This window comes from Sinocyclocheilus grahami, unplaced genomic scaffold, assembly GCF_001515645.1.
Source record: "Sinocyclocheilus grahami isolate Dianchi unplaced genomic scaffold, SAMN03320097.WGS_v1.1 scaffold281.1, whole genome shotgun sequence".
In the NCBI taxonomy this organism is placed as follows: Eukaryota; Metazoa; Chordata; class Actinopteri; order Cypriniformes; family Cyprinidae; genus Sinocyclocheilus; species Sinocyclocheilus grahami.
The window spans coordinates 1,790,527-1,810,361 of NW_015505460.1; the positions used below are offsets into that span (position 1 = coordinate 1,790,527).

General features: G+C 37.7%; 2 protein-coding genes across 2 annotated transcripts; one reads left to right on the plus strand and one right to left on the minus strand.

Moving 5' to 3' along the window:
• Positions 1 to 188: 188 nt before the first annotated feature.
• LOC107600326 (uncharacterized) lies at positions 189 to 11,083 on the minus strand. The gene is made up of 19 exons (XM_016292193.1): positions 10,955 to 11,083; positions 9,849 to 10,662; positions 9,531 to 9,710; positions 7,230 to 7,662; positions 6,949 to 7,064; positions 6,846 to 6,871; positions 6,492 to 6,532; positions 6,358 to 6,396; positions 6,058 to 6,190; positions 5,717 to 5,876; positions 4,134 to 4,159; positions 4,023 to 4,033; positions 3,491 to 3,525; positions 3,346 to 3,409; positions 2,477 to 2,547; positions 1,887 to 1,953; positions 1,763 to 1,797; positions 1,618 to 1,681; positions 189 to 735 (listed from the first exon to the last, which is right to left on the minus strand). Exons 1-19 carry the CDS (start codon positions 10,961 to 10,963, stop codon positions 663 to 665), a joined length of 2,397 nt encoding a protein of 798 aa, XP_016147679.1. The 5' UTR covers positions 10,964 to 11,083; the 3' UTR covers positions 189 to 662.
• A 1,023-nt stretch (positions 11,084 to 12,106) lies between these two features.
• On the plus strand, positions 12,107 to 19,358 carry c8a (complement component 8, alpha polypeptide). Its single transcript, XM_016292194.1, has 9 exons — positions 12,107 to 12,249; positions 12,333 to 12,480; positions 13,291 to 13,480; positions 14,331 to 14,513; positions 15,401 to 15,641; positions 15,768 to 15,887; positions 15,982 to 16,148; positions 17,514 to 17,679; positions 18,910 to 19,358. The coding sequence occupies exons 1-9, from the start codon at positions 12,228 to 12,230 to the stop codon at positions 19,056 to 19,058; spliced, it is 1,386 nt and encodes a 461-aa protein (XP_016147680.1). The 5' UTR covers positions 12,107 to 12,227; the 3' UTR covers positions 19,059 to 19,358.
• Positions 19,359 to 19,835: the final 477 nt, after the last annotated feature.

Consider the following 19,835-nt stretch of genomic DNA (forward strand, 5'->3'; position numbering starts at 1 on the left):
TATTTATTTTCACATTTAATTATATAGATAAATTAATTATTTTAATTTAGATATTCGTATCCTGGGATGCCTTTACGTGGCCGCATAGTTTTGAGAACAACACGATAACTGTCAGTGATGTACACAGTTTTATAACAGAGGCTGATTACAGCTGTCATGTAATGGAGGAAAGCGGTCAGACTCGCTGCTGTATACACATCCATTTATTCCATTTAAGTTGTGTTTTCATTATTAAACAAACATGTTATCAAACCACCAACTTCCAACATTCCCAATTGCAATTTAATAGCTCATATGAATAAGTGCCACATCCCCGTTTCATTAAAACCCCTAAGCTGCCACTGTCTGTTATTCATTCTCAATCGGCTCGCTCACAATGCAAATGTCACACTTCAACCTTGAACAGCTAGAGTAAGTTGTCTTTTAAGCATTTGTTCCTCTTTGCATTTGAGAATTAACTCTAATTTGATTATTTGAAGACTAAAGGGCAAGCAACACTTGTGTGGAAGTCCTTGGCAATGACAGAGGAATGCATTTAAAGCCACTGTGGAGAGAAAAATAAAAGATACAAAAAAATCAGTATGTATTGCTGGTTCCAATTTCTTTCATTGGCCGAAACCGACCGACAAACATCAGACGACATGCTGACACATGCCACCGGCTCACAGAGAGTCAGCGTAAAGAGCTGGAGGCGGCAGGAGATCAATGTCTGCAAACTGGAAGTTTTCTGCCTCTCTGTCATGAACACAGGGATAAATAAAGACGAGACATCATTTGAAGAAAAAGACATGATCACACAAGGCAGGCTTTGCCGTCTCGGTTTCTTTAAATGATTAAAAACGTGATTATTTAATGATTAATAAGTAAGATAGGATGGAGATTCTACACTGGGACATTTTAAAGAAGGAGAGTGTGAGAATTGTATTATACAAGCTAAAAATACATCACTGTTAATTTAGATTTGTAACAAAATTACAAGATATCATGATTAATCAAATTTAGCAGACAAGTGAAACATTGAATAGACATGACAAAGACGATTATTTTTTTAATAAAAGCTTTCCATTGATGTATGGTTTGTTAGGATAGGACAATATTTGGCTGAGATACAACTATTTGAAAATCTGGAATCTGAGGGTGCAAAAAAATCCAAATATTCAGAAAATCATCTTTAAAGTTGTTCAAATGAAGTTCTTAGCAATGCATATTACTAATCATAAATGAAGTTTTGATATATTTACGGTAGGAAATTTACTAAATATCTTCATGGAACATGATCTTTACTTAACATCCTAATGATTTTTGGCATAAAAGAAAAATCTATAATTTTGACCCATACTATGTATTGTCGGCTATTGCTACAAATATCCCCCCAGAGACTTAAGACAGGGTCACAAATGACCCACATAATCACATGTTTATCATCACTAGCAAGAATCGAGTCACTTTAATCACATATCACCAGTGCTCCCAAAAGAGGTGAACACCACCACATAAAAACATCTGGGTTACTATTGAATATTTCTTTGAATTGTCTTCAAATATTGGTGTGCACCGACTAGACATGAACACATGTTTGTACAGCTGTGCGTTGATCTGTAGCGATAAACTACTCACTGTGTCTGGATGTCTTCAATACTCCAGTCACTGAAAGGATGATGAGCAGAAGAGCTGCTATCGACTGAGGAGAGAGAGGAAACATGATTGACAACACAGCACAAAATATATTCTCAACACTGAGAAAGTGAAAATGCATACTTACACATCTCAGGCACAGAGACCGCTTTGATCTGACTCCTAGAAAGAGAACAATACAGAGAACGAGATCAGTGTACAATTCTGATAAACAGCTCAAATCCATTCTGAGAGACAAAGTTGAGGCTTACACATTTTCAGCAGATAGCGACAACATGTCATCTTCTTCATACATCCATTCCTCGCTGTCATCAGTGACTGGACGAACACATTTGACAATGTATTGATTTGACATGCATCAGGACTTTTGCAGTGGCAGGCCAAAACACTGGCGCCAATGCACTTTTCTCAAATAATAAAAAAAAAGTTTCAATAAGCAGGGCCTAAAGACCCTAAAGGGTCTTTCAGGACCTAAACGCACTTCAAAAAGCACCCAGGAAAGGTTCAAGACAAAACAATGCACTGTTCTGAAGTGGCACGCTGTGAGTCTAAATCCCATTAAAACATACGGAGAATAACTGGAGCGCTTTTCACAAACTGCCAGTACAGAGATGCAGGAAGATCAGCGGATGGTTATATGACTCTAGAGCGTCAATTTTGGCAATGCCATTTTTATTTTCTGATTTAAATATAATAAGTGAAATAAAGAATCACGGAGATCAGACATTTAAATTTCAATTAATTTTTTGAGAAAATTGTAGGTTTAAATAAAGTGCAAGGGTGCCAATATTTTTGACCTCGACTGTATAAAGAAACAAAAAAGAGAAAAGAGAAAACTTACAGCTACTTGTAAGCACAGGATTCTGATGAGAGGACCTGCAAAGATCAAACCATGTGAAATTTAGATCCACAGGTCATCGTTGCACTCACTTTTTTGGCATGATGTGCTCTACAAATTCTGTTTATATGAAATAGCCACACTGTGTAAAACCGCTATGGATTGCAGCGGTGCAGTGTCTGATGTGAGTCATTACTAGATGTTACTTGATTTTAACCTCTGAGCTTTCTATTTATATCATGATTAATCAAATGTAGCAGACAAGTGAAACATTGAATAGACATGACAAAGACGATTATTTTTTTAATAAAAGCTTTCCATTGATGTAAGGTTTGTTAGGGTAGGGCAATATTTGGCTGAGATACAACTATTTGAAAATCTGGAATCTGAGGGTGCAAAAAAATCCAAATATTCAGAAAATCATCTTTAAAGTTGTTCAAATGAAGTTCTTAGCAATGCATATTACTAATCATAAATGAAGTTTTGATATATTTACGGTAGGAAATTTACTAAATATCTTCATGGAACATGATCTTTACTTAACATCCTAATGATTTTTGGCATAAAAGAAAAATCTATAATTTTGACCCATACTATGTATTGTCGGCTATTGCTACAAATATCCCCCCAGAGACTTAAGACAGGGTCACAAATGACCCACATAATCACATGTTTATCATCACTAGCAAGAATCGAGTCACTTTAATCACATATCACCAGTGCTCCCGAAAGAGGTGAACACCACCACATAAAAACATCTGGGTTACTATTGAATATTTCTTTGAATTGTCTTCAAATATTGGTGTGCACCGACTAGACATGAACACATGTTTGTACAGCTGTGCGTTGATCTGTAGCGATAAACTACTCACTGTGTCTGGATGTCTTCAATACTCCAGTCACTGAAAGGATGATGAGCAGAAGAGCTGCTATCGACTGAGGAGAGAGAGGAAACATGATTGACAACACAGCACAAAATATATTCTCAACACTGAGAAAGTGAAAATGCATACTTACACATCTCAGGCATAGAGACCGCTTTGATCTGACTCCTAGAAAGAGAACAATACAGAGAACGAGATCAGTGTACAATTCTGATAAACAGCTCAAATCCATTCTGAGAGACAAAGTTGAGGCTTACACATTTTCAGCAGATAGCGACAACGTGTCATCTTCTTCATACATCCATTCCTCGCTGTCATCAGTGACTGGACGAACACATTTGACAATGTATTGATTTGACATGCATCAGGACTTTTGCAGTGGCAGGCCAAAACACTGGCGCCAATGCACTTTTCTCAAATAATAAAAAAAAAAGTTTCAATAAGCAGGGCCTAAAGACCCTAAAGGGTCTTTCAGGACCTAAACGCACTTCAAAAAGCACCCAGGAAAGGTTCAGGACAAAACAATGCACTGTTCTGAAGTGGCACGCTGTGAGTCTAAATCCCATTAAAACATACGGAGAATAACTGGAGCGCTTTTCACAAACTGCCAGTACAGCTCTTTATGGTTTCATTCTAAAGAGTGGTGCAGGAAAGAACATACATACAGTATGTGACCCTGGAGCACAAAACCAGTCATAAGGGTCTGGGGTATATTTGTAGGAATAGCCAAAAAAATAAATATAAATATATATATATGCATTTTAATTGACATCTACCATCCGCATCACAGATATGTAGCCATCTATAAACACAAACACAGAATCAAGACATTTGCCTCCTCCCTGCATCAGTAAGACAAGTGAAGCTGTATCAGCAATAGGGTTGCAAAGGGGTGGAACATTTACGGTAAATTTCTGGAAACTTTCCAAAAATCCCTGGAATATTCCAAAAAAATCCTGGAAAGTTTTTTAAATTCTGGAATATTTCCGAAATTTTCCACCTTTTTGCAACCCTAATCAGATGAATTAAATGCTTACATTTTTTGTAATCGGTCACTAAATGTTTGTATCTCAGGAGATAAGTCGCCCTTTTAGGGGTATAAATCAAGATACAAAACACACACACACACACACACACACACATATATATATATATAGACTGTGTGATTTTGTGTCTTGTGTTTTAGAAAACCAAATCTTTTTGTAATCTTGACAAAAAAATATTGTTGGAAAGATCTGACAGTCCAGGTTCCATATTTGGTGACCGTTTTGTAATAGAAGTGATATTATAGCAGAAATTGATTGATTTGTGACAGAAAACGGCATCAGAAAAATTTAATAGAGTTTGGGAGTAACCCAGTTCTTATTTCTGGTATAGTGCCCAAACAAAATCTCACAAGAGCCACAATTTTTGTGATATCAACTTCAAATTCGGAACATAACTTGGTTAGACATATGGCTTTGATTTGAGTGCAACATTTTATAAAATAAAGCAATAAGCCCCAAGCCGTGGTTTACAGTGAATTTATAACAGCTAAGGGGCATTGTTTCGGCACGATGCGAAGCTGTTTTATACTTTTTTTTTCAGCAATAATCTGCTGTGCGTCTTCTTTAAAAAGAGACCAACCTTAGGTCTGTATAACACAGCGTTCAGGAACTACAATCACGTTGTAACAAGCATTGATATAAACAAGAGTTCTGTTTTCAGTGAATTTATACCCCCAAAGGGGATACAAACATTAAAATCAAAAACAAGAATATGAATAAAAAATGTATTATTTGAGTTCCAATAAAATGGAAATAGCAATAAATTAATTTGCTGATGTATCTTTATGGTTTCATTCTAAAGAGTGGTGCAGGAAAGAACATACATACAGTATGTTACCCTGGAGCACAAAACCAGTCATAAGGGTCAATTTTTCGAAACTGAGATGTATACATCATCTGAAAGCTGAATAAATAAGCTTTCCATTGATGTATGGTTTGTTAGGATAGGACAATATTTGTCTGAGATACAACTATTTGAAAATCTGGAATCTGAGGGTGCAAAAAAATCTAAATATTGAGAAAATCATCTTTAAAGTTGTTCAAATGAAGTTCTTAGCAATGCATATTACTAATCATAAATTAAGGTTTAATATATTTACGGTAGGAAATTGACAAAATATCTTCATGGAACATGATCTTTTCTTAATATCCTAATGATTTTTAGCATAAAAGAAAAAAAGGATAATTTTGACCCAAACAATGTATTGTTGGCTATTGCTACAAATATCCCCCAGCGACTTAACACTGCTTTTGTGCTCCAGGCTCACATTTATATATTCTGCATGACTAAGAGATTGTCAGGAACGTCTCACATCTGTTGTTGGTGTCTCTGGCTAGCCATTTGCCCTTGGGGCAGCTGACCGTTCGGATGATGCTGATGAGATCCCCACTTTTGACGGGAAGGTCGTACTTTCGCAGTTTGCTGTCCGCCAGCACTCTGGCGTGATACATGGGCTCTTCCAGTCCAGTGATCTATTGAGAAACATGGGAAATACATCAGGAACTACATTCACTTAAACCTATGTCACTGCATTAGATGTGTACTTGGGCGGTCTTCTTTAAGATAAATGCCAGTTAGTTTGAAATAGCATCTAATGTGCCGACATCCACTGAGATTATTAAGTGTGACTTTAATGTATGCATCGGAATTAACTTTAAATTTCTTGTGCATTTCATTCCTCTTTTTATCCTTCTCTTTCTGTTCTTTCTTCTCCTTCTCCAGACGCTGCCTCTCTTTCTTCTTCTGCTCTTTATCCTCGAGATGTTCAGGGCTCAGCTGCTTCTTTCTGAAAGAATCACACATTTCTCGCAAGTCAGCTTCTACGAGGAAATTCAATTTATGCTTTTCATTACAAAATTGTTAAAATACATATTTTCTTTTACAAAGAGGACATTTGCAAGAAGCTGGAAATTAAATATCATCATAGAGCTATAACGTAACAAAACATAATACCTATCATGTTGGCCATTTTGATCGTCAGCTGCATTAGACCTTCAAAATACAGTTAATAAAACATATTTATTATTTTCTTAAGCTGTGGACTGCATTTCACAAACAACAGTAGAGTGAAATAAATGCTGACAAACCATTGAGTGACATGCCATATATTCCTCCATGTTTCTTCTTTCTGTCAAACAAATTAAGAGATCAAGAGAACTAATATGCATTAAGTGTTAAGACTAAATATTAATAACACTGCCGATGTTAGCTAAGACACATTAGAACTTTGTGCATGATCAAAAAGTTCAAAGCATTTCTACTTTTCTGAACAAATTCAAGGATCTTTTTTTACCTTTCATTTGGTATCATGAAGGCATCTTACATAATATATAAAACATAATATTGATCTGTAAATCATCTATACATTAAATAACATCAACTAAACTATATCTGTAATTTAATAAATTAACAAATTCCAAATATAAGAAATAATCACTCACCACAAGGCTGTTATCAGCATACGGATCTGAAAGGAAAACACATAAAATCACATTTTCGATTAGTTTTCTGTGAATGAAACTGTATTGTTGGCATACTACTCACTCTTAGGAGCTCCTTTACACTTATACGAGCTTTGAGCAAAAGAAAACCTGGGGACTGTTTCCACATCCTCATAAACATTACCAAAGGTTTCATGGAAACACTCTTGTTGAGAATTCCTGAGGAAAAATATAATATAACATTTGTTGGCAAGTCGGATTTGTCTTGATTGCAGTATAATGAAAATCACAGAACTATATTGAGAGAATACCACCCTAGAGTCATACTATTCATAACTATTTCAGGAATATCCAACATAAGACAAATTAAACTCATGCTTTTACATTGGTTCTGATGGAAGCTGGTGTTCACTGCTCGGGTTGAAGGCCGTGTGTGATCCATTCAGTCTCAGGTCAGAGGTCACCGATTCTGTATTAGACGCCAGGGTCCCTACTTTTCTCATTTCCTCTGAGGACTGACACGGAGCGTCTTCTGACTGCATGTTCTTTGGACCAAAATGACCCGGACAATGCTGGACCAAAAAAGCCTGTGAATGCAGGCCACCGTCTTCATCTGGCAGTGGAGGTGGAGGCAACGAATCAAACTCTGGAAACTCAGTGGCCCCTAAATCCAGGGCCGCCAGGTTTATAGCATTACTGTCTGTGGCGTCTGGTGCAGAAATGTCAAAATCTGGAAATTCGGGGGGAGGTACGCGTCCGCTTGTGTCCTCAAGTGATGCATTAGCAGTGGCCACAATCTCAGGCTCGGGAACAGATTCTGGAAAAAATGCAGCAAAGAACCAGATTGAAATCATTTCCTTGATATGAATGGATCAGCCGTGTTTCAAGCGGTTGTAACATGCCATTTAACAGATTTAAGACTGCACAGTACATTAATGCAGCAACCTGATTACCTTAATTCACTACTTCAGACTTATGTGCCTCTAGAAGCTTGTGTTCTGCAAGTGAACAGCGCTTTATTGTTCATCCCAAAGAGCCACAAAATCACTTTCACAGACTTTTACATTAACTGTTCCCTCCCGGTGGAATAACCTGCCCAACTCAATCCCAGCAGCTCAGTCCTTAACCATCTTCAAGAATCGACTAAAAACATATCTCTTCAATCTTTATTTGACCCTCTTACTCTAGCACTCTCTATTCTAATTCTATTTTATCTATTTGTTTTCTTTTTTATAAAAAAAAAACATGACCCTTAAAGAATTGAGCTCTATTTGTTTTCTAACTGCTTGTTTTCTATTTAAAAAAGCTAGAAACACTAGCTTTCTCTATTCTGTCTGTTTTCTTTTTATCTATAATCTGTGTCCCTGCAGCACAAAAGCAGTGTTAAGTCGCTGGGGGATATTTGTAGCAATAGCCAACAATACACTGTATGGGTCACAATTATAGATTTTTCTTTTATACCAAAAATCATTAGGATATTAAGTAAAGATCATGTTCCATGAAGATATTTAGTAAATTTCCTACTGTAAATATATCAAAACTTAATTTTTGATTAGTAATATGCATTGCTAAGAACTTCATTTGGACAACTTTAAAGATGATTTTCTCAATATTTAGATTTTTTTGCACCCTCATTTTCAAATAGTTGTATCTCGGCCAAATATTGTCCTATACTAACAAACCTTACATCAATGGAAAGCTTATTTATTTATTTTTAAAAAATTGACCCTTATGACTGGTTTTGTGCTCCAGGGTCACAAATAATTAACAAAAAAAAAAAAAACCTTGCTGTGTGTACTGCATTGAGACTTGTTCTAGCACTTGCATATCATTGCGCTTTAATTGATTTTGATTGCTTCCATTGTCCTCATTTGTAAGTCGCTTTGGATAAAAGCATCTGCTAAATGACTAAATGTAAATGAAATGTAAAAGTAAAATGTAATTGATCCTGTGATGGCATAGCTGAATTTTCAGCTGTCATTATTTCAGCATGAATGATTTCTAAAGGATAATGTGGATATTGTAGCTATTATTATTATTGGAAATAGTTTTTGCTGCTACGAATTTGTGTGATGCATTTTTTCCAGGATTTTTTGATGAATAGAAAGTTAAAAGGAACAGTATTTAGGCTATACAAAATACATCTTTTATTACATTATAAATGTTTTTACTGCCACTTTTGATCAATTTAATGCATCTTCGCTGAATAAAAGTTCATTTTAAAAATATAACTTGCTCTAAATTTTTGAATGTTAGTGCATCACATTTTTCAACAAAATATTTAACATTGATAATGATTTCTGAAGGGTCAAGTGACGCTGAAGACTAGATTAATGGCTGCTGAAAAATCAGCTTTGCCATTACAAAAAAAATTTCATTTATTTTAAATAAATGTATTCAAATAAAAAAAAAAATTATATTTCATAATATTAATGATTTAATGTTTGTTCATCAAATGAATGCAGCCTTGCTGAGAAAGAATATATTAATACATTAAAAGAATACAAGTCGTGACTATAAAAGCCTCTTTATGTTAAATCTCAGCTTTTTAACAATTTCAGGGCTCTTACTGTAGAGAACTAATCTCACGGACACAGTATTCAGTCTAGCAACGAGATAAATTAATACATGAGCAAAAAATCAAGAAACAATAAATCAAAAAAAAGGAAGAGAACTTCTACAAACCAACAGTAAGTGCTTCGCTTGTTTCACAGACATGAAATCCAGTCTTATATTTGCTCAGATCCACATGTGGAGGTCTAGGTGGCTTTAAGGGTGTAGGGCCTAAGGATGCCAGGTCAGGAAGAGGTTTGCATGCTTTCGGAGGCTGCATGACTCCACCGAGCTCCATTACAGAGATGCTGCCTGAAGTACAAGAACAAGTAATACAGACACATTCCTCAGGTCTTACATTAAAGTAACTTCACATTCTGTATCATGCGAGATCAAATTGCAAACATTCATATGCATCCACGTAAAAGATTGCACAGTTTTGCAACTCACGGTGTGATACTCCATTAACCTTCTGACAACTCTCAGATTCAGTGGGCGATGGAGGGCTTTCTGCGAGCTGCGCTTGTGCTTTACTGGAGTAGAAGCCCTTTGGTCTGCCACACACCAACAGGTTCCTCTGACAGAGCTTCCTCTTGGCTTTCTCTAGTGGGCTCAGGACACGCTGGTCAAAGAAATGAGTAACACTGCCAGAAGACGGATCTGTCAGCGAATCATTTGGCGAAGGTGGATGATCCAGCAATCCGGGATTTGACACCCTAGCCTGCTGGGCCTCCACGGCTTCTGGACTTGCAGTCTTTACGGTGGACTCTTGCATCTGAACATTAAAAGTGCCACTGTTCTTCAGACGCCCCAGACCATTTTTGCCAATTTCTTTAGCGCACAGTGAAACTCTGGTCGAGCTGAAAGGTGTAGGAACTGGTTTCATGATGCATTTAAGAGGCGAGGTGATGCTCTTTGAAGGAGGTGCGGAAGAGTCATGCTTTGGCTCGCCTGAAAGCGGCAACACGAGGGGCAAATGCCACGTTTTAAGTGACTGCCTGTTGGGCCCATCTCCAGATGCTGTGCTTGGGAACGATACAGGGTGTTTTCCTGAAGGTGTTTTCTGGTCTTCTCTCACAATGACCCGGGGTTGACTGGCGGTCTTGGTTTCCACAGCTGAACACAGGCTCATGGTTATCAGACCAGAGCGGCTTATGGCAGATTTTGGGAGGCGTTTGGGTCTCTCAGGGACCTCAGGTCTGCACCTCACCTGGATCTCTTCTTGAAACTTTGCCCTTAAGGATTTGAAATTGTTGCAGGCTTCCTATAACCAACATAAAATCAGATTTAATCAGTTAATTGACAAATACACAGTTAAGCTCACACTAATACAATTTAGTAGTGCGATATTCAAATAGGTAGGCATTTAAATGCATGCTTATTGTTCAAAATCATGTACTTAAATATAAAGAAAAAGCACAGCGACATAAACAAGTACATATAAGCAAAATACACGAAGTGTACTTTTGCCCAACAAACTCTATTTGGCAAAATAGGACACGTTCGGCGTCTTTTCTTAGTAGCAGTCTGTTGTTTATCACAAATAGTTTGTTTACCTCTTCCATGTTCGTATATATATTACATAATATCTTCAAAAAAGCTTGCACAACGCGTCCAGACAGCAGAAGAGTGTTCTTATCGATTGAACAAACCAGGTACGAATTTGCCTCATGAATATTAATTACGCTGCGTCGGTAGTCCACTCTGATTGGATAGAATAGAGACGTTAAAGAGCGGGCGCCAGTACCGGACAAATAAAAGAACCTTCATATTTATATAATATTATATATCACTAGGATTCTTTTATTTGCCCGCTACTGGCGCCCACTCTTGTTTTTAAATCGTTATGCTTTATGTTGTCGACACCTGGCGACGCACACGCAACCTAATTAATATTCATGAGCCAAGACTTCCACAGAGTAGGATTTTATTTAGTTCTATTATGTATTTATAGTTAAGCATCTCAATTAAACGTGACATATTTCATATAAGATAAGTAATACGGCACAATGAATTTTGTGTTTTATGATTGCTGTATTAATGTTCTGGTAATTCTCTATTTTTTTTAACAGTATGCAGTGTGGGCAAAGTGAAATAGGTAAGTTGCAAACTGGTGATAATTACTCCAATCGTTTATTTTGATTCAATGCAAGTCATCAACCTGCTGTATTTGTTCATGATAAAGTTGATAACGTTTCTTGTAAGTCATGTATTTGCTTGGAGGTTTACATGTCTGTATTTATATTCATATAATTGATATTAGAAATAAATATATTTAATACATAAACAACCTATTTTTCTTAAATATATACATGCATACATACATATAGCATGTAAACAAAAGCTTTTATTTTGGATGTGATTAATCGCGATTAATCGTTTGTCAGCACTAATACACACACACACACACACACTCATATATATATATATATGCTTCTGATGTATGCATTTTTTAATTTGTTCTTTTACATATATAATTATATATAATTTATATATAATTTTAGACATTTCCTGGGCAAACTGCAAATGTAGAACAGCTCTAATTTCTGGTGATATGCAAAAAACATGCAACATGCAAACATTTTAATGTCATTTTAATTAAATCACGTTGAACTCTCCAGTATATGTGTTGCAACTGTTAACACACATATAAGCTGATGATAACCGAAAATAAATATGTGGGATGTTACTGATGTTTCACAGATTCGTTTCCAGTACTTGGAGCGAGCGTCTCAGTTTGGTGGTCAGAAGTGTGTGCACACTCAGTGGGACGAAAGACAATGTCCAGAAGAGGGCGAGTGTCAGCTGCAAGACAACCACTGTGGGGACATGTTTGCATGTGGGCCCCAAGGTTGCTATTTCTGCCTGCATTTCTTTCTACATGTTTGTCTGTATGTCTTTTGAATATATTGCAAACTGTATGTGTTCTCGCAGGACGCTGTGTTGGACAGCAGCTCCGATGCAATGATGAAATAGACTGTGTGAATCACAAAGATGAAACTGACTGTGAAGTGATAAACAGAAGAGAAACCAAATGCACCGGCATGCTGACTATACCAGGAGCTGAAAAAGCCACTCAAGGGTAAGACGTATAGCAGACTGATTTTTTGACTGCTTACTGATAAATATCAATAATTCAGTAATAACTGACATACTGTACAAGACCAAATGTATTGGTTTCACATCCAGAAAAATGACTTAAATCCACACTATCACGTGTGTGGTATATTTATATTTCAATATATTTTAAACACATACTACATGATGTACATGTATCCAAATCTTGAAATGAGTTTGTTTTATTTCCTCAGATATAGTGCTTTATCTGGTGATTTTATGAATCATGTTCTGGACCCAGCATACTTTGGAGGCGTTTGTGAATACATCTATAATGGGGAGTGGCGCAAACTCACATACGATCCTTTCTGCAAGGTTGCTATTTCTGCCTGCATTTCTTTCTACATGTTTGTCTGTATGTCTTTTGAATATATTGCAAACTGTATGTGTTCTCGCAGGACGCTGTGTTGGACAGCAGCTCCGATGCAATGATGAAATAGACTGTGTGAATCACAAAGATGAGACTGACTGTGAAGTGATAAACAGAAGAGAAACCAAATGCACCGGCATGCTGACTATACCAGGAGCTGAAAAAGCCACTCAAGGGTAAGACGTATAGCAGACTGATTTTTTGACTGCTTACTGATAAATATCAATAATTCAGTAATAACTGACATACTGTACAAGACCAAATGTATTGGTTTCACATCCAGAAAAATGACTTAAATCCACACTATCACGTGTGTGGTATATTTATATTTCAATATATTTTAAACACATACTACATGATGTACATGTATCCAAATCTTGAAATGAGTTTGTTTTATTTCCTCAGATATAGTGCTTTATCTGGTGATTTTATGAATCATGTTCTGGACCCAGCATACTTTGGAGGCGTTTGTGAATACATCTATAATGGGGAGTGGCGCAAACTCACATACGATCCTTTCTGTGAACGCCTCAGTTATGATGATGCTGAAAAATATTACCGGAAACCTCACAACTTCCTCTCATATCAAATAATGGTATTATCTCATGTCTCTGGTACTTTAATATCACACAAAATAACTTACTTGCTGTTTCTTTCCCATTCATACTGTATACCTGTATATATATATATATAGAGAGAGAGAGGTTCCTAGTCACCTTGTGATACATATATAAATAACTTCATAGTGCATATCTATATTATGGCTTCAGAAGGCTTACAAATGCAATACAAAGCATGAAGGTTATGGCATGTGGATTCTGAAAAGAATAGAAAAGGGTGGTTGTCAGGGCTTAAAAGAAAAAACGGAGTACATATTTAATCTGACACTTAGCTTTATTAAGTGAAATGCAACCAAATAAACAGATTAAACACGACTATTTTGGCGTATATTGCTTAAGGGTGAGTGTAATTTAAGGAGAGACAACATACTGAATGTTTCATATTTTATTGCCATATTTAATGCTTTAAGGCCACCAAGTTGGTCGAGACTGTAAACATGAAACTACTGTGTTCAGTTTTCCTGCATTTAAACTCTGAGGCTGTAGGGGACCCAACAAGTGTTGTTTTGGGGGGTTTTAATGGCTGATTTGCTGCTAACCCCATTTATAAAGATGTGGTTAGAACCTCTGCATATCTCGGCTGCCACATCATAATCAAAGGACACCTGAATCTTGTTTTGTGCTTTCCGTTTTACCAAAATTAATTTTAATAGTATTTTTCTACCATAACCGTGCAGGTGGAGTCCTTTATGACACAGCCAAGTTGACTCGGCCCCTTCATTCTAGCATTTAATGTTAAGAAGGACGCTGGAAGCCTCAGAAGGACTGGTTTAGGAAGAACACAGCCTTAGAAGCACCCACTGACTATGTTATTGTCCCTGCCAGGCACAAGCGACTACCAAGGAAGCATCAGATTATTATGAGGATGCTGTTAGCTTTCTCAAGGCAAGGCAGAGAGAAATATCCTTTAACGTTGGTGTGACGCTGAGAGTCGCTTTTGTGGAAGTTGGTGTGGAACTTAGTGCTGAATTCAAGTTTCTGCGCAACATATCACAATACACTAATAAGGTAAAGTAATACATTTTGGCTAATATATCTACTTAATTCTCTTTATTGTCACCATATAACAGCAGTGCTGGGTAGTAACTGATTACATGTAATCATATTCCAAAAATAAAGTACTTGTAATTAGATTAAATTGCATTTTAAAATACTCGTAATCAAGACTACAGTTCATTTTTATTGATTACATCATTACATATTATTTAATTACACAATAGCAATAACTTACTCCCTAATCTAAAATAGCCTATGGTTTATATGCACTCAGAAAGTCATCCAGTTTTGTGGACATTCACACAGAGATGATCAGTCAAATATTGATTAAAGTAATTGAGTAAATGTAAGCCCTTGACATTAAAGACAACATGGTATGGTGATTATAATAATAAGGTAATTATAAAAACTGCGCTCACAAATGTAAAAACGTTCCAGGGGGCAAATATTGCCCCTTAATGCAAATGTTAGCTAGTAGTATTCAGGTACAGAAACGGAATAAAACAACATTTCACAGTATAAATTAAATATAGATTAATTAAAGTTACAAAAGTTACTCAGTCAAGAGCAGTGAGTGTTTTTCTCTCTGTCTTTTGTTGTTTGATTAACATTGACACAGACAGAAGCAGGTAGAGTATAGGCTGCTGTCACTTTAAAACTTAATGCACGGATCCAAAATACTGATACGCTTGCATTTCCTTTCATTCGTGTGTTTGATTGGTTATCCTTAAAACTGTAAACTTGTAAATTGCTCTCAGTTTGAGTTGAGTTTGACTCAACCGACTGCATGACTTCAACTCGTTTTGTCTTTCTGACCTCGCTATATAGTCTGGATAATGCCTTGGAAACTGCAGCATTTCGATTATTTTAATTTGTGCATGTCTTCTTTGCATGTCTAGGAGGTGGGCTTTGTCAGGCTGTTGTCAACAGTGCAAACAGCTCAGTTTAAGATGAGAAGCAGAGACTTGATTCTGGACGAGGACATGCTCTGGGCTCTGGGTGATCTGCCTGATCAGTATGATTTTGGTGCATATTCCCAGTTTTTCAATGAATATGGCACACACTATGTCACGGAGGGTACCATGGGTGGAGTCCTGGATTATGTTGCTGTTGTGAGCAAGAATGCCATGCAAAGAAATGGTATGAAAATTATATTTACAAGCAAAACAAAATGGACAGTGTATCAAAAATAAATGACTGACCTGTATTTTACTAACTCTGTTTAAGTAAGAAAAACTAACTTTACCACATTCTTTTCACTATTAGAAATGACTGGGTTACAAATCGGAGCATGCCTTGGTGCATCTTTGGGACTGACACTCGAACAGAGTACAACAATTTCAGTAAAAGGAAAAGCATGTGGAAAAATTGCAGCAAAGATATCGAGTAAGCAACATGCATTTTAAATTATTTTGGTTTTACATTAAACTTATTAAATTCTACTTTTTTTTCGTATTAATTTTATTTTCATTTTCAACAGCTGACGATAAGTCCAGCAGTGCTATTGAGGATGTGTTGGGCTTTGTAAAGGGTGGACACACCGGCTCCAGCACTGGAAGTTTGGCTATCAAAGATGCCAAAAGTTACCAGGACTGGGGAAAGAGTCTCAAATACAACCCTGCGCTAATTGAGTTTGAGGTGCATTTGCCTGACTAACTTAATATACAGTACTTGTCATGTAGTTGTTTCATACTTTAGTTATTTCATATACATTGTACTGTTAAAGGAGTGATAATCAACACTACGCACAGGGGCGAACTTACCCATTAGGCAAAGGTAGGCGACCGCCTTGGGCCCTCAAAAGCCAAGGGCCCCCTAAAATGCTTTTCATATAGGAGATGCACATTAAGCGCTGACACGCGAATGGTTGAACTGTTCTGGAACAGTGTTATAAATACAACTTAACCACTGATTTCTAGTCATGTCCTCTTTTGGAAGGCCAAACAAAGTAGTTTCGCTTTCACAACGAAACACAGCGTCACACACGGCGGGCTAGAGTGAGCAGAGGCCGGCGGGCTTGAGAACGGCGCGGCCGGCGGATTCAACGAAGGGTCCGGAGGGCTTGCGGCAACACATGTGACGACCCCGGGCTGGACTCCGCTTCGTCCACGGTGAAAGACGATCCGGTGAAGTTGATGTATATCATTAGCGACCAGCATGGGTCAGCTCCAGGCATGACGAATCGTGATGATGATCGTCCTCTTTTGGAAGGCCAAACAAAGTAGTTTAGCTTTCACAACGAAACACAGCGTCTTCACGACATGGCGGTGGCAGCAACAATACTACAGCGAGAATAAAAGTTACGCCTTCTTTCTTTGCGTGAACATTTGGGTGGCGTTATGCAAATCTTCCCACATCGTGATGTAGACATGTGGGGGCGTGTAAGAACGAGCCGTTTTAGGTAGGCGTGGCTGACTCTTAACTTTTATAAAGAATATCTCTTTGGATTTGAGACTTTAGTCTTTGCAACTTTACAGATCTTCTTTATGCACCAAGAGCTTGTAACACTCCAAAGAGAAAGGAAAAATTTAAATAACATCATATGACCCCTTTAAATAAAAGCAATGTGTGATCTACAGTATCAAATGCTGCGGATAAGTCTAGGAGTACCAGAATCACAGAGTCACCTGTATCAGTAGCAATTTAAATGTCATTTAAGGGTGTTTTCACACATGGCCTGTTGTTTCGGAACCTGGCGCGTTTCCCCCCTTAGCACGGTTTGTTTGGGCATATGTGAACACGGCAATCGCACTCGGATCCGCGCCAAAACAATCGGTCCGAGATCGCCTGAACGAGGTGGTCTCGGCTCGATTGGAAACTAACTCTGGAGCGGTTCGGTTGTAGTGAGAAAGCAATCCGATCCAACGGACCAACGAACCAGGCTATATCACAATTTATAACGGGGTAATTACGTAAGTTCCGTGAAAAGCATTAGCTTTGTTGTTTTGCTGATACCTCAAAATGAACCTGTGAATGTCTGTGGGAGAGCACGTCTTTGCCATTCAAAAATAGTTGCCCCATCTGAAGATGGCATGGGAAGAGTACATGCAGAACTTCAACCCGTGTCACTGCGCCTCCTGTAAGAATAATGGCGTACCTGTGCTCTCCAGGACAGACTGCAGTTGTATATGTAAAAATGGTTACAGAGGTGATGCCTGTGAGGAGACGGAAAGAAAAGGTAATGTATTTTACCAAAGTATAACTCTTACTTTACACACATGTCTCTTAAGTGCTGGCGGTATGTCAGAAGAGGCAATCTCCAATAGAGTCTCTGCAATACTCTATTCTAAATAAACATATATAATCTTTTAAAAAAGCAGGACCTTTTGTCGCCTTAAATGTGATAAAACTTTGCAGCTTTGTCACACGAGGTCCCCAGATAATACTAATCCCATGCAAATAGGGCTTGTGAAGTATTTTACAGTTTAAAATGCAGCTCAGCTAATCATAATCAAGTATTGGAAACGTATATTATAACAGTGATTTAGTGACAGGTGCAGTTTCAAGAAGCCGTGGTTTACATTGAATTTATAACAACTAAGGGGCATTGTTAGTTACGACGCGAAGCAGATGTGCCTAAAACCCCCTTAGCTGTTATAAATTCACTGTAAACCACGGCTTCATGGGGCTTATTGCTTTTATAAAACGGTTATTCCATATACGTAGTAAGGTTTCACAAAATAAAACAGAGCAAATAAAGTGTAATGATATTAATAAAAACAGTATTCTTCCACCAAACAATGTAGCGCCTCAGAAACAGTTGTGGTTGCTACAAAGTGGTTGCAAAAGTAAACAAAGGTGTATGTTTGTAGAGTAATTTACAACAGTTTCGAACGTGGCTCAACCAATCAGAATCAAGGACCGGAACTATCCGTTTTATAACAAACCTTGAATGCACTGCAAATGGCTTTGAATAAACGTGTCTGCCAAATTAAATGCAAATGTCTATACAGCATAGTAGGAGTAAAAGTGGGATCAGGACATGACTCGAACCTGATCAGACCTAAACCTGGGTTTCCCAAACTTGTTTAATTAGGAAAAGGTAAAACATGTGTAGTGTTGGCGTATCTCGAGGAACAGGGTTGGGAAAGAATGGGTCTGTCCAAATACTCACACTTACGGTCTTTGCACTTGACCACTTTGCTTTTACTAATTACGTGATGCATTTCCTGTGTTTGGCCCAAGTGTTCAAATGGGCTTGGAGACTCATCTCTCCACCAATACAATGTGCACTATGTTATGTCTTGCAACCAAATTATATGCAATTTCTGATTTAACATTTGTTTGTGTCTGGATTTTGTTTCCTGAACATGATGAATGATAGGATAAACTTAGCCTCAAACACGCTATCAAGCTCAGTTCTGACGATCAGATCATGTATGTTAAGCAAGGTTTTTCCCTCTGACAGGTCCTACACATGGAGACTGGAGCTGCTGGAGCTCCTGGTCCAAATGTGTGTCTGGAACAAAGACACGTAAACGGGAATGCAGTAACCCCCCGCCAAAAGATGGTGGCCTGGCTTGTCAAGGAAGCAGTAATCAGAAGAAACGTTGCTAAAATCTAAATACTCATGTTGACAGTGTCCTGTAATTTTATACTAGCATAATGCCACTTCTGTCTGCTGGTTTGGGTTTACCTTCACCAGGTAATGTTGTTCAATTTAGTTAAAATATGTTACTTTTTTGGATGACCTGATTTCAAGTCCCGACTTGTGGTCCTTTTCCGGTCATGTTCCCCTCGTTCCTCTTCAATTGCTGTCTCTCTCTCTATACTGTCATATCAACATGAAGGCAGAAAAGCACATAGATATAACCTGAAAAATAAAAAATTGTTACATTTTAAGGAAACGTTCACTTAAAACTCTCTTGTGATTGATTGCAATGAGGTTTCTAATGAATGTGATTGAGATTTTAAAGCAAGGAAATGATTTTCAAAGAATAATAACGTCTCGGTTATGTTATGTAACCCTGAAGGAGAGAATGGAGATGTTGTTACTAGGGAGCCCCAATCACCTCTGAGCATTACAAGAAACGTCCAATGACTATTGGTGAGTGGAATTTGCATGCCAAGCTTCTCCCCGTACATATTGGTAAAAAAGAGGGTGGCGTGCATCCACTCATTCAGGTTTGTGCTGAGGAGCTGAGAATTATCCCGGCATTCAGTGCAGTTCAGGGTTGTGGCATGAGGAATGCAACATCTTCGTTCCCTCGATTTTCCAGGGAGGGGCTGTCACAAGGAGCTCCTGCATGAACCCTGGATTTTAGCACCTTGGCCTGATTTACTTGCAGGATAGCCATATTATTTGTGCTAGGAACAGGGGCGAACACAGCACTG

Excerpts from the sequence above, each read along its gene's own strand:
- LOC107600326 (XM_016292193.1), bottom strand. Across the intron at positions 1,954-2,476 it reads TCCTGTGCTTACAAGTAGCT|TCACTGATGACAGCGAGGAA; the intron begins GTAAGTTTTCTC and ends GTGTTCGTCCAG. Across the intron at positions 1,682-1,762 it reads GGTCTCTGTGCCTGAGATGT|TCGATAGCAGCTCTTCTGCT; the intron begins GTAAGTATGCAT and ends CTCTCTCCTCAG.
- c8a (XM_016292194.1), top strand. The coding sequence starts at position 12,228 with ATGTTTGCATGTGGGCCCCAAG. Across the intron at positions 15,642-15,767 it reads GAATGCCATGCAAAGAAATG|AAATGACTGGGTTACAAATC; the intron begins GTATGAAAATTA and ends TTTCACTATTAG. Across the intron at positions 16,149-17,513 it reads TTGAGTTTGAGGTGCATTTG|TTGCCCCATCTGAAGATGGC; the intron begins CCTGACTAACTT and ends ATTCAAAAATAG.